Consider the following 10,825-nt stretch of genomic DNA (forward strand, 5'->3'; position numbering starts at 1 on the left):
GCCACCCGCCCTTTGATGTTACACTCCCACTCTACACGCTTCCCTTCACGCCTTGGTTTTTTTTTTTCCACGCTCACACTCTTTTTAACAGCTGCTTCGTCACCCTGCCATCAGGCACCTTTCTCAGGTAGCACCACACCTGTCTGTGCCCACACCTGTCTGTGCCCACGCACAAGGTCTCAGAGCACAACCCTCGTTTTGCACTTTGGATCTCCTTTTAAGATTTCTAATCACGCTTTTAAATACACTTTTGCTGCTCTTTAACACCACACTAGTATTACATACATATATATATATATATATGTATATATATATATATATATATATATATATATATATATATATATATATATATATATATATATATATATATATATACATATATATATATATATATATATATATATATATTAGAGATGCGCGGATAGGCAATTTATTTCATCCGCAACCGCGTCAGAAAGTCGTCAACCATCCGCCATCCACCCGATGTAACGTTTGATCAGAACTGCACCCGCCCGCCATCCGCCCGATCTAATATAGATGATGCAAGGCATTAGTGAGCCTGCCAACTACTCCAGTTTTCCCGTAATTCGTACGGTTTTCATCAACCTATTCCGGGTTTTTCATTAATTAAAAAAAAAAAAAAGGGTGAAAACTACGCGAATTGCACCTTGTGCAGACAAGATTTTTCGATCGGACACGGAGGAATTAGCGATGTAAAAGACCACGTTGGGACAAAAAAGCACAAGTCTAATGCCGTTGCTAGCGATACAAGTAGAAAACTTTCAACGTTTTTCGTCGCCCAAACAGATTCTTTGGATGTGATAAATGCCGAAGTTTTATTTACGGAGGCAATAATTGAGCATGGACTTCCAATCGCACTGGCTGATCACATGGGACAGTTAAATGTTTGTAATGCAACCTTTAAAAATCATTACGCGGTGATCGCGGTCCCAAAAATAAACTTTTCTTGCATGATAATGTCCAGAAAAATTCGCTTTATATTACTATAGAGTCCTTTTAACGAATGAGTTTGATGGTTTATCACAAACCTTAAATGAAAGAAGTCCTTTGTTCTCCTGCACCATGGCCTTGCTTCGTGTTTGGTGCGCAAGCTTTATAACCTCACTGAGGTTATAAAGCTTTTGCCTGTTAAAGAAAGGAGACTGATCCAATGCAGCACAGACTTTCACGTGCCACGCTGTCATGACCCAGACGCACACCAGTGCGCAATCATATGGGATCCGCGCTGAGCGCACCTCCAAGCGCGTCTCGCTGCCGGCGACGGCCGGGTATATGGGCCCGACGCTGCAGCGTCATCCATTTTCAGGGCTAGTTGATTCGGCAGGTGGGTTGTTACACACTCCTTAGCGGGTTCCGACTTCCATGGCCACCGTCCTGCTCTCTATATCAACCAGGGTGAGCCCCACCCCTTTCGTGAGCGCACTGCGCGCGGAGTGACCCCTGTTACGCGCCCCCGGCAACAGGGGTGGCGGGCAGGTAAGCTGCGCGGGCGGAGCGCGCGGAGTGACCCCTGTTACGAGCCCCCGGCCACGGGGGTGGCGGGCAGGTAAGCTGCTTACCTGCTGCGCGTGACGCCGGCCGCGGCGAAGGCGGACGAGGCGGGGTGTCGGTGCGGTGGGCGCGGTGGTGACCCTGGACGTGCGTCGGGCCCTTCTCGCGGATCGCCTCAGCTACGGCTCCCGGTGGGGCCCTCTCGGGGGAAGGGGCCTCGGTCCCGGACCCCGGCGAGGCATCCCTTCTCTGCTCGTAAAAGTGTCCATCTCTTTTCTTTTTTTTTCTTCTGTTGTGGCATATGTAGCAGGTGCCTGCTCGTTTTTCGTATGTGGGTAACAACATTTAACTATGTATATATATTTCCGAATTGGTTTAACTGCCACCCGCAAAAAAAAAAAAAAAAAAAAAAAAAAAAAAATCTAATTAATCCACCCGACCCGCGCGCGGATAAAAATCTTATTTTTTTTAATTTCATCCGCCCGATCCGCGGATAATCCGCGGACTCCGCGGTTGTGTCCGCAAACCGCGCATCTCTAATATATATATATATATATATATATATATATATATATATATATATATATATATATATATATATATATATATATATATATAAAATACTTGAATTTCAGTGTTCATTTAATTACACATATACACACACATAACACTCATCTACTCATTGTTGAGTTAAGGGTTGAATTGTCAATCCTAGTTCCATTCTCTGTCACTATTTCAGAACACACACATTATACAAATATACATTATAAAATCTATAAGAAAACGGGAGCTCTAATTTGGGAGTCTGAATTAGGATCAGAAGTTCCTATACAAACATTGCGCACTCACGTCGCCTTTTTGTATTGATTACTGCAGCTGTGCACTGGATTCATTCACAAATACAAACTACAACTCACAAACACTTCAGAGTTAGGCTCCACCATCAGAATGTGTACTTAAACTTATAAAGATCACATGGGTATTATTCAGTGAGTTGATTCACCAAAACTAACCTGTTATACAGGAGGAAAAAGCACACAGGACGTTTCAATTGTTCACAGACTGGTCGCGCTCATCAGAATGACAAGACACTTCCGGTCTGCAGGTGATAGCATTCAATTGGGAAGAAACGCCCTACTGCCCCCTACTGACCAATGTGAATACTGATAAATGTGTAATGACAGCTCCAAAAACGAATTCAAACCACAAAATAAAATAAATAAATCAACACAAAAAATGTGACACATTATGGGTGGGTCACATATGCATGTACAGTAGATGGCAGTATAGTCCTGTTTAAAAGTGTCACAACATTGCTGTTTACGGCAGACGAACTGCTTTACGGTAGACGAAAACTTGACTGCTGTTGTTGTGTGTTGTTACCGCGCTGGGAGGACGTTAATGAAACTGCCTAACAATAAACCCACATAAGAAACCAAGAACTCGCCCTCCATCATTAGCTGTTTATATGGTGGGAAAGCGGACGTGAGAACAGGCTGTCAACACGTCACTCAGGTCCGCATGGAGCTGGAGGGGGCGTGGCCTCCAGCTCCGCCTGAATTTCGGGAGATTTTCGGGAGAAAATTCTTCCCGGGAGGTTTTCGGGAGAGGCGCTGAATTTCGGGAGTCTCCCGGAAAATCCGGGAGGGTTGGCAAGTATGCCAGTGACGGACATGACAGCCGTGTTCATCTTTGCGAACAATAATTTATTTTTGCAATAAGTTGTGCTTTTCTACGGAGCCCCTAAAGGGACATGAGGGGATTTTTTTTTTTTTAATAATTTTATTTAATTTCATTTTATTTTTTAGACATGAATCACAAGATAGTTTCTCATGCGCACGAGGAACTTTTTACAAAGTTATAAAAAAAAGAAATTATAATTATCTTTTTTTTTTTTAGACATGTGCACACAAGAAACTATCTCGTGCGCACGAGATACATGTCTAAAAAAATCAATAAAATAAAATAAAAAATTATAAAAAATTGTTTTCCCCCCATGTCCTTTTAGGGCAGGGGTGGGCAATTCATTTTTACCGGGGGCCGCATGAGCAACCCGAGCACTGCTGGAGGGCCACATCGACAATATTTCAATAAAATGTTGCTCAATATTATTTTTGATATATACCGTAAGATAAATAATAATAATAATAATAATAATAATAATAATAATAATAACACTTTCATTTAACTTAACTTAACTTTATACCAAAAGCACTGCTTTGGAAATCATTTGTACGTCTTTCAGAGATCACATTTAGTTGCCCTTAAACATCCTCATGTTGCACAATGAAATGTAAACATAGCATGAAGTGTGTAACTTTCTCTAATAACAGCATTCCATGATTAATATTAATAAATTAACATTAATAATAAATGACAGTAAAATAAGCACACGTATGACTGAGGAGTCATAGTGTAACTTTGTGTGGTGTTTGAGATGTCTGACTTTTTGTGTGGCCTTAAATGCACCAGTGGCTTAGTGGTATGCGTGTTGGTGACAGATGACAAGTTGCTTTGTACGGCAGAAAATGACTAGTTTTTCCAGATAGAAGTTTTTTACTCATGTTTTTGGTGTGGTTATGGCCGAATATAAACAGTTTTGCTCAATAAAGTGATCGATATAATTATTGGCCTGGAAGCATCTCGTTAGACGTTACAATAATTGAAGGGTGTTGACGAACACCGTTAGGGCCGCTTGTTGTCACTGTCACTCACAGTTGCATTGCAAAGTTACACAGAATAAATTATGTGTTTATTTTGTTTAGAATTCAGATGGGATTTGATTTGGTGCGCGGCATATATTTGCTGTGCGGAGAGGACGCTTGAACAGTGCGCAATTGCACAGGCGCGCACCTTCGAGGGAACGTTGCTTGGCAGTCCATGTCTTGTTGAAAACACGCCATTCGTCATCAACTTTTCTCTTTTTAGCGTCTCGGGTGTAAACCGGGCATCACTTGTCGCTGTGCACCTTCACTCACAAAGTTGAAAAGTCAGCATCTGTGATGGTATGGGGGTGCATTAGTGCCGAAGACATGGGTAACTTACACATCTGTGAAGGCACCATTAATGCTGAAAGGTACATACAGGTTTTGGAACAACATATACTGCCGTCTAAGCGCCGTCTTTTTCATGGACGCCCCTGCTTATTTCAGCAAGACAATGCCAAGCCACATTCAGCACGTGTTACAACAGCGTGGCTTCATAAAAAAAGAGTGTGGGTACTTTCCTGGCCCCGCCTGCAGTCCAGACCTGTCTCCCATCGAAAATGTGTGGCGCATTATGAAGCGTAAAAATACGACAGCGGAGACCCCCGGACTGTTGAACGACTGAAGCTCTACATAAAACAAGAATGGGAAAGAATTCCACTTTCAAAGCTTCAACAATTAGTTTTCTCAGTTCCCAATCGTTTATTGAGTGTTGTTAAAAGGAAAGGCCATGTAACATGTTGCAGCCATGAAAGTTAATTATTATTTGCAAAAAAAAATAAAGTTTATGAGTTTGAACATCAAATATGTTGTCTTTGTAGTGCATTCAATTGAATATGGGTTGAAAAGGATTTGCAAATCATTGTATTCCGTTTATATTTACATCTAACACCATTTCCCAACTCATATGGAAACGGGGTTTGTAATTAGGGTCCTATAAGCCTAAACAGAAAAGAGAAATAAAAAAAAAAGCTTGTAAACAAACAGCTTGGGCCTTAAGAGGTTAATGGCAAAAGAGTATCACAGTTTTTTAACGGTAAAAAATTGGCAGCCCAGTTGCCAGAATAAAATAAAAACGAAGGTAAAGTTTTTCCATTTCCCATATGTTGCAAAAAACACTGTATATTTTATAGTAAAATTCTGGTGATTGAGTTGCGAGTTTTTCACCTAAAGTAAACTTTAACTTTACTTTGACATGCGCAGAACCTAATTGGAACAGAAAGGTGTTATTATTTGTGCTATGGTGCCATCTTTTGGACGAATTTGCTCACTGCAGGTGTTGAAAAAAGCAGGAGACCCCCACTGTTAAAAAACATAACTTCGTGAATTTCTGCTCCGACATTACCACGTATCACATTTTTTTCTTATGTTCACTACTTTTGTTTTACCTCTCTTTCTGAAACGGAGCTGTTATGTGCTTTTTTTATGTTGCGGTTACGTACGGGTTGCGGCACGTCTTCATGTTACGACAATCTGTGCATTTGTTTGAGGCTAGCAGTTGGCACTTGTACACTGTAAAAATGACAATACATTTTGCTGTAAAATTTGCTATGTTTTTTTTTTTTTACAGCATATTAATGTAAATTGAAAAAAACTACCACTTTTTTTACGGGAAATTCTGTCGACTGAGCCACCAGTGTTATTACTGTGTGGTTGTTATTTTTATTGTTAATGGCAAAAGAGTATCACAGTTTTTTTAACGGTAAAAAATTGGCAGCCCAGTTGCCAGAATAAAATAAAAACAATGGTAAAGTCTTTCCATTTCCCATAATATGTTGCAAAAAAACACTGTACATTTTATAGTAGAATTCTGGTGATTGAGTTGCTCGTTTTTTACTGTAAAAAAATACAGATTTTTTTTTTACAGTGTACGTAAAAAATATATTTAATAATCAAATGCATAGGCAAATTCATACATCATTCGTTGTTGCAAGCGGCCCTCTGAGGGGAGCCTTAACTACAATGTGGCCCTCAATAAAAATGAGTTTGACAACCCTGCTCTTTTGTGTGTGAAAGGAGCGATTATCTCTTCTTAAGAACATACCGCACTCGTCAAAGATCCCCTACACCAGTGTTTTTCAACCACTGTGCCGCGGCACACTAGTGTGAACTGCAAAAACACTCATGTAAAGATCCTCTATATGACAAGAGTAGGCTGCTGTTTTTAAGAACATTCTGCAAATAATGTTGCTCAAAGATTTTCCATTTGACGGGAGTGCTCTGCAGTTTTTATTAAGAATGAACTGCAAAAACACTCATGTAAAGATCCTCTATATGACCGGAGTAGGCTGCTGTTTTTAAGAACAAACTGCAAAACAACAGTCAAATATCCTGTATGACAAGAGTACTCCGCTGTTTTTAAGAACCTACTGCAAACAAACTAATCAAAGATCCTCCATTTAACATGAGTGCTCTGCAGTTTTTATTAGAATAAACTGCAAAAAGACTCATGTAAAGATCCTCTATATGACAAGAGTACTCTTCTGTTTTTAAGAACCTACTGCAAACAAACTCATCCAAGATCCTCCATTTGAAAAGAGTGTTCTGCAGTTTTTAGTAAGAACAAACTGCAAAAAGACTCATGTAAAGATCCTCTATATGACAAGAGTACTCTGCTGTTTTTAAGAACCTACTGAAGACAAATGAATCAAAGATCCTCTATTTGACATGAGTGTTCTGTATTTTTTTTAAGAATGAACTGCAAAAACACTCATGTAAAGATTCTCTATATGACAAGAGTAGGCTGCTGTTTTTAGGAACATACTGCAAATAATGCTAATCAAAGATCCTCCATTTGACATGAGTGTTCTGCAGTTTTTGGTAAGAACGAACTGCAAAAAAGACTCATGTAAAGATCCTCTATATGACAAGAGTAGGCTGCTGTTTTTAAGAACCAACTGCAAATAATGCTAATCAAAGATCCTCTATTTGACGTGAGTGTTCTGCAGTTTTTAGTAAGAACGAAGTGCAAAAAGACTCATGTAAAGATTCTCTATATGACAAGAGTAAGCTGCTGTTTTTAAGAACCAACTGCAAATAATGCTAATCAAAGATCCTCCATATGACATGAGTGTTCTGTATTTTTTTTAAGAATGAACTGCAAAAACACTCATGTAAAGATTCTCTATTTGACAAGAGAAGGCTGCTGTTTTTAGGAACATACTGCAAATAATGCTAATCAAAGATCCTCCATTTGACATGAGTGTTCTGCAGTTTTTGGTAAGAACGAACTGCAAAAAGCCTCATGTAAAGATCCTCTATATGACAAGAGTACTCTGCTGTTTTTAAGAACCAACTGCAAATAATGCTAATCAAAGATCCTCCATTTGACATGAGTGTTCTGCAGTTTTTAGTAAGAACAAACTGCAAAAAGACTCATGTAAAGATCCTCTATACGACAAGAGTAAGCTGCTGTTTTTAAGAACCAACTGCAAATAATGCTAATCAAAGATCCTCCATTTGACATGAGTGTTCTGCAGTTTTTAGTAAGAACGAACTGCAAAAAGACTCATGTAAATATCCTCTATACGACAAGAGTAAGCTGCTGTTTTTAAGAACCTACTGCAAATAATGCTAATCAAAGATCCTCCATTTGACATGAGTGTTCTGCAGTTTTTGGTAAGAACGAACTGCAAAAAGACTCATATAAATATCCTCTATATGACAAGAGTACTCTGCTGTTTTTAAGAACCGACTGCAAACAAACTAATCAAAGATTCTCTAAATGACAGGGGTGTGCTGTAGTTTCTTTTAAGAACAAACAGCAAAAACACTCATGTAAAGATCCTCTATATGACAAGAGTAGGCTGCTGTTTTTAAGAACATTCTGCAAATAATGTTGCTCAAAGATTTTCCATTTGACGGGAGTGCTCTGCAGTTTTTATTAAGAATGAACTGCAAAAACACTCATGTAAAGATCCTCTATATGACCGGAGTAGGCTGCTGTTTTTAAGAACAAACTGCAAAACAACAGTCAAATATCCTGTATGACAAGAGTACTCCGCTGTTTTTAAGAACCTACTGCAAACAAACTAATCGAAGATCCTCCATTTAACATGAGTGCTCTGCAGTTTTTATTAGAATAAACTGCAAAAAGACTCATGTAAAGATCCTCTATATGACAAGAGTACTCTTCTGTTTTTAAGAACCTACTGCAAACAAACTAATCAAAGATCCTCCATTTGAAAAGAGTGTTCTGCAGTTTTTAGTAAGAACAAACTGCAAAAAGACTCATGTAAAGATCTTCTATATGACAAGAGTACTCTGCTGTTTTTAAGAACCTACTGAAAACAAATTAATCAAAGATCCTCTATTTGACATGAGTGTTCTGTATTTTTTTTAAGAATGAACTGCAAAAACACTCATGTAAAGATCCTCTATATGACAAGAGTAGGCTGCTGTTTTTAAGAACCAACTGCAAATAATGCTAATCAAAGATCCTCCATTTGACATGAGTGTTCTGCAGTTTTTGGTAAGAACGAACTGCAAAAAGACTCATGTAAAGATCCTCTATAGAACAAGAGTACTCTGCTGTTTTTAAGAACCTACTGCAAACAAACTAATCACAAATCCTCTAAATGACTGGGGTGTGCTGTAGTTTCTGTTAAGAACGAACTGCAAAAAGACTCATGTAAAGATCCTCTATATGACAAGAGTAAGCTGCTGTTTTTAAGAACCTACTGCAAATAATGCTAATCAAAGATCCTCCATTTGACATGAGTGTTCTGCAGTTTTTAGTAAGAACAAACTGCAAAAAGACTCATTTAAAGATCCTCTATATGACAAGAGTAGGCTGCTGTTTTTAAGAACCAACTGCAAATAATGCTAATCAAAGATCCTCCATATGACATGAGTGTTCTGCAGTTTTTGGTAAGAACGAACTGCAAAAAGACTCACGTAAAGATCCTCTATATGACAAGAGTAGGCTGCTGTTTTTAAGAACCAACTGCAAATAATGCTAATCAAAGATCCTCCATTTGACATGAGTGTTCTGCAGTTTTTTTTGTAAGAACGAACTGCAAAAAGACTCATGTAAAGATCCTTTATTTAACAAGAGTACTCTGCTGTTTTTAAGAGCCAACTGCGAATAATGCTAATCAAAGATCCTCCATATGACATGAGTGTTCTGCAGTTTTTTTTGTAAGAACAAACTGCAAAAAGACTCATGTAAAGATCCTCTATACGACAAGAGTAAGCTGCTGTTTTTAAGAACCAACTGCAAATAATGCTAATCAAAGATCCTCCATTTGACATGAGTGTTCTGCAGTTTTTAGTAAGAACGAACTGCAAAAAGACTCATGTAAAGATCCTCTATATGACAAGAGTACTCTGCTGTTTTTAAGAACCTCCTGCAAACAAACTAATCAAAGATCCTCTAAATGACTGGGGTAGTTTCTTTAAATAACAAACTGCAAAAAGACTCATGTAAAGATCCTCTATATAACAGGAGTAGGTTGCTGAAGGACATCAGTCAAAGATCCTCTATGACAGGAGTGACCTCCTGCCAAAAGTTGGATCAAAGATCCTGAAGGGGGAACTGAGAGGGAGGAACACTCGCAAGAAGAAAGTAGCGCACTCACCTTGGAGGTAGAAGTGTGGCGTCTTTAGTCCGTACATGTCTGACTTGGAGGAGGTCAAAGGGCGGAGGAGGAGGTCAGAGGTCAGCCTCCGTCTACTGGATCTTCTCCTCGCCCTCTGGACTGGACCAAAGAAGACTTGCTCGCCGTTCTTCTTCTTCTCCTCCTTCCTGCCTTTACATTCCCTTCTTCATCCAGCGCCTTCTTTAGTCCTCTCCTGCCTGCAGTCCCACCACACACTGCTCAGCACAGCGGGCGCCCGAGACGAGGAGGAGGAAGACGAGGAGGAGGAGGGGTGGTGGTGGTAAAAGAAAAAAAAAAAAGAAAAGAGGAGGAGAATTAGGAGACGGACGGGAGGGAGGGATGATAGTGAGAGGAGGAGGAGGGTGTTGATGCACTTCTCCTTAGCACTCCATTGGACTGCTGCCTGACTGACAGCTGATTCATCACGTGTGTGTGTGTGTGTGTGTGTGTGTGTGTGTGTGTGTGTGTGTGTGTGTGTGTGTGTGTGTGTGTGTGTGTGTGTTCTTGTATTTCTACCCTTCTTGAGACACCAAGAAGGAAAAGCATCTTCCATATGAGGAGGTGTGAACAAGTAATAACATAAATCATGGTCCCCGATTAAGAAAACTGTCTCATTTGCACCCCTGCTGGTCAAAATGAGGGTGGTCCCAAAAAGGAGGGATTTTTTTCAAATTGACTGTGTCACTTTTAAAAGGGCTCCCCCTCTGGTCAGCATATGAAATAACAAGTGTGTGTAGGAAATTGAAATGCACCCCCTTTGGTCAAAATTAATTTAAAATAATAAATAAATATGTATAAAGAGACATACTGTAATAACTTGAAGTAAATAATGAAGATTAAAAACCAATTACGAACAAAATAAATAAATAAACTAAAAGCAGTATTTTTCTCACAATGTGTCGACTTTTTTCTTATAAAATTGGGAACAATTTCTCATATCAAAATTATTATTTTTTCCATGTAAAATTATTACTTTTTAATGCAAAATGGTGACATTTGTCACAT

General features: G+C 39.2%; 1 protein-coding gene across 1 annotated transcript in view; it reads right to left on the reverse strand.

The window, feature by feature from the left end:
• LOC133611970 (genetic suppressor element 1-like) overlaps positions 1 to 10,000 on the reverse strand; it is a 167,964-nt gene extending 157,964 nt beyond the window's left edge. The window contains exon 1 of the mRNA XM_061969175.2: positions 9,800 to 10,000. Within this exon, the coding sequence (XP_061825159.1) occupies positions 9,800 to 9,836 (37 nt within the window). The 5' untranslated portion in view covers positions 9,837 to 10,000. The remainder of the gene's footprint in view (positions 1 to 9,799) is intronic.
• Between the last annotated feature and the right edge of the window lie 825 nt (positions 10,001 to 10,825).

The sequence above is a fragment of the Nerophis lumbriciformis genome, linkage group LG08 (assembly GCF_033978685.3).
Source record: "Nerophis lumbriciformis linkage group LG08, RoL_Nlum_v2.1, whole genome shotgun sequence".
Taxonomy (NCBI): Eukaryota; Metazoa; Chordata; class Actinopteri; order Syngnathiformes; family Syngnathidae; genus Nerophis; species Nerophis lumbriciformis.